The 3,647-nt window shown below is 29.2% G+C and overlaps 1 protein-coding gene across 8 annotated transcripts in view; it reads right to left on the bottom strand.

Annotated features, from left to right (window-relative positions):
- LOC122635294 (thrombospondin type-1 domain-containing protein 4-like) overlaps positions 1 to 3,647 on the bottom strand; it is a 92,816-nt gene that overhangs the window by 10,052 nt on the left and 79,117 nt on the right. For all 8 annotated transcript variants that reach the window (XM_043825338.1, XM_043825339.1, XM_043825337.1 and 5 more), the window contains one exon: positions 581 to 686. In XM_043825338.1, coding sequence (XP_043681273.1) covers positions 581 to 686 — 106 coding nt within the window. The remainder of the gene's footprint in view (positions 1 to 580; positions 687 to 3,647) is intronic.

The following is a 3,647-nucleotide window of genomic DNA, read 5'->3' as shown; positions in this document are numbered from 1 at the left end:
AAAAAAGAAAAAAGAAAAAAAAAGAAAAGAAAATGAGAAAAAGAACTATTCGTATTTAATTAGATAATAAATCATGACTCATTGAACTATGACCTCATTGAGGGAACGATTGACGATGATTGGTCATGGATAATGATCATTGTAGGAATCAACTTGTTAACAATTTTCAAAATTAATTGAAAATTTGAATATATCCGCTCTGTTATTAAAACGAATGTTTCTGTCATAGAGAACGTTGAAGACGATCGAAGGGAAAGGTCTTTGTCGTTCGAGAAAGAGAGAGATAGAGAGAGAGATAGAGAGATAGAGAAAGAAAGAAAGAGAGAGAGAGAGAGAGGAAGAGAGAAAGAGAGAGAGAAAAAAAGGCGATCGTTCTTATGAATTTTAAAGGGACGTCGACGGCACGACGTAAATCTCAGCGAAGCATACGGTCTCTTAATTGGCCATCGCGATGATTTGTTCTCGACTCGTGACTCGTTTCGCACCCCTCGGAAGGAAAACTTTCATCGTGGATTTCAAAGTTTCGTTTCCATCAGATACATTATGTATGGTAGGTATGTATTACCTGTATATAACTTACCTGTGTGTTGCACGTATGATATCTCTTGTATGTGCCGATACAGATGGGCCTTTTGTTCGGTGTCATGCCATTATCCGTGATAACGCTTCGTTTTCTTAAATCTTTTCTGAAATCATCACGAATATTCATTTACGTGTGAATATGAATATTTTTCTTTTTCTTTGTTATTCTTTTTTATTCTTTCTTATTTGACTTTTGTAATGAAATTAATTTGCGAATTAGAAATCAATATTCTTTGTGTTGTCAGTGTTCGCGTTTCGTTTGAAAGTTATTTTAAGAAATTTTAATCGGACTGCTTGGTTATTATCTTTTCGTTAACGTACATTGTAATATTATATAGATTTTTATAATAATATTTGAAAAATGTCTTCTTTCTATTTATTTGAAATATTAAGTAAAATAGAAGTATGTAGTAAGTATGTAGAAGTGTTTTGTAAAATTTCGATGATAGCTTTGTTAATTTTCAACTTCGAAAATGTTTGTAATAAAGAAAAAAGAGAAAATTTCATTTTTATTAGAAGTCAGAAGCCAGGAAATTTACAATAAAATTTTTAATCAATTTATACTGATACGTTGATAATTATAACTTCATCGAAATTCAATAAAGTTCGACTTCGTCTTACGTCACGAATTTGCAATATATCCAAAATTATATACAGGCCATTTTAAATAATAGGCAAGAGTATCTAATGAGAGCTATATTAATATAATTATAACTATATACCAATTGAAACTCAATAAATTTTGTCTTCAACTTATATTACGAATTTTTAATTTATCGAAAGTTATAGACATGCAATTCTAAACAACGTCTAAGAGTTTTTAATGAAGCCATATTAATATAATTATAACTATACTCCAATTAAGATTTAATAAATTTTATCTTCATCTTACGTTACGGATTTGTAATCTATCAATAATTAGGTACAGACAGACAATTCTAAACAATGTCTAAGAGTTTTTAATGAAGCCATACTAACATAATTATAACTATACTCCAATTAAAATTTAATAAATTTTACCTTCATCTTACGTCACGAATTTTTCAATTATTCAAAGTTATAGACAGGCAATTCAAAACAATGGCCAATAGTTTCTAATGAAGCCATATTAATATAACTACGTCCTAATTAAAATCCAATAAATTATCTGTTCATCTTAAGTCATGAATTTTTAATCTATTAAAAATGATAGATAAGCAATTCTAAACAATATCTAAAAGCTTCTCACATAATTGTAACTATATCTTAAAATTAAATTATATCATCATCTTAATTCGTGATTCTATCAGAAAAAAAAAAAAGAAAAAAAGGCCAACGATTTCTAATCAAACAATGCTAACGTAATCGTAACCATATCATAATAAAAATTCAATAAAACATATCTTCAAATCTTACGTAACACATTTGTAATATTTAAGAAAAATAATATAGAATAAATTTCTCTCTTCTTATTTAGAACATAGAGAAGATCGAGTTTTGCACGCGAATCGAGTCGTTGACAGTGTCTCTCCATTTACTTCGCGTGTTCGTCTCTTTATTCGAATCGATTAGAACGAAACGATCGAGGTTCACGCGATCCTATTTCTTATCGCGATCGAGGAAGAAACATGTTCGTAGGAAAGATCGGCGAGTCTTTCTTTTCGTTTAGACACGATCCATTCGTTTCTCATTCGAACAGCTGGTTACGATCGGATCGCGCGAAAAGCTAACGGTGCCGTGCAAACGCGTCATTATCTTAGAAGCTTTGCATTCTATCCTGATCTAATCGCTGTACTACGCGAATCGATCGATCGTGAGCATTTCGCAGGGTAGAGCTATGGATAATCTATGGGGGTAATCGTTTCAACTTGTTCGAATACCGTAAAAAGGAGGGAAAGCTAAAGACAAGGTGCTCTTCAAAATCATTCACGATTTCTAAGCTTTTTAGAAACTTGTTGGATAATGTAAGGATTTAGAAGGAATAATCTTGAACCCGGAAATTTCAAATATTATGCAATTTCTTCGATACATAGAGAATATTTTTCTTCGCGGGTGAAATGTTATCTCTTCGCTTATTTCTAATCGTTTTTAATTTAACGTGATAAAAAAATCTCTCGCTCTCTCGATTCTCCTTCTTTTTTTTTTTTTCACTTTATTCGAAATCGTAACAGACTTCGACAAATTTTATTTTGTCCAACGACAAACGGGAGAAACGTTTATACTACTTTGTAATGTATTCTGTCATTTAAAAAAAAAAAAAAAAAGGAAGAAAAATTGTTGTAAACAATTATAATGTATATTGCAATAGTTCTACATCAAATAATTTTTTTCTTACGATTAAAATTCATCTATTTTTCTTGTTACTTGTTTGTTTTCAGTCAAGGATGTTATCAATGATTGATACCATCAAAGGAATAACTGTATTTTTTCGAAAAATTATACAGGAGAGAAGAGAGAAAAAAATTCTGATAAAACAAATATTTATTAAATGAAGAGAAAAAAAAAATAGTTGTTGTTGCTTTTGCTATTGCTATTGTTTTTATTTCCAGGAGCAATAATAATATCGTAAATTTTTTATTCATAACACATCGTGAACAATATTTCAAAATCTATGTACGAATGCATAGCACTGAAAGGGTTAAAAAAGAAAAATGTAATTGAAAACTGATATCTAATCAAGAGAAGAAAGCGTCTAATCAATACCGTTCAATAATTCTTTTTCTTATTTCAATAAAAATGATATTTAATTAGACAAAAAATGAATGGAAAAAGATGATCGGATATATAAAAAAATTGTCTAATCAATATTGTTCAATAATTCTTTTTCTTACTCTAACAAAAACGACATTTAATCAATCGAAAAATAAATCGGAAAAGAAAAAAAGAATAGTCAAAAACACAACAAATTATCTAATCAATATCATACAATAATTCCTTTTCTTACTCTAACAAAAACGACATTTAATCAGTCAAAAAAGAAATCGAAAAAAGAGATAGTCCAAACCACAAAAGATTATCTAATCAATATCGTTCAATAATTCCTTTTCTTACTCTAACAAAAACGACATTTAATCAGTCAAAAAAAA

Source organism: Vespula pensylvanica, chromosome 17 (genome assembly GCF_014466175.1).
Source record: "Vespula pensylvanica isolate Volc-1 chromosome 17, ASM1446617v1, whole genome shotgun sequence".
Classification (NCBI taxonomy): Eukaryota; Metazoa; Arthropoda; class Insecta; order Hymenoptera; family Vespidae; genus Vespula; species Vespula pensylvanica.
The sequence above is the reverse complement of the archived record's forward strand: the minus strand, read 5'-3'. Positions and strand labels throughout refer to the sequence as shown.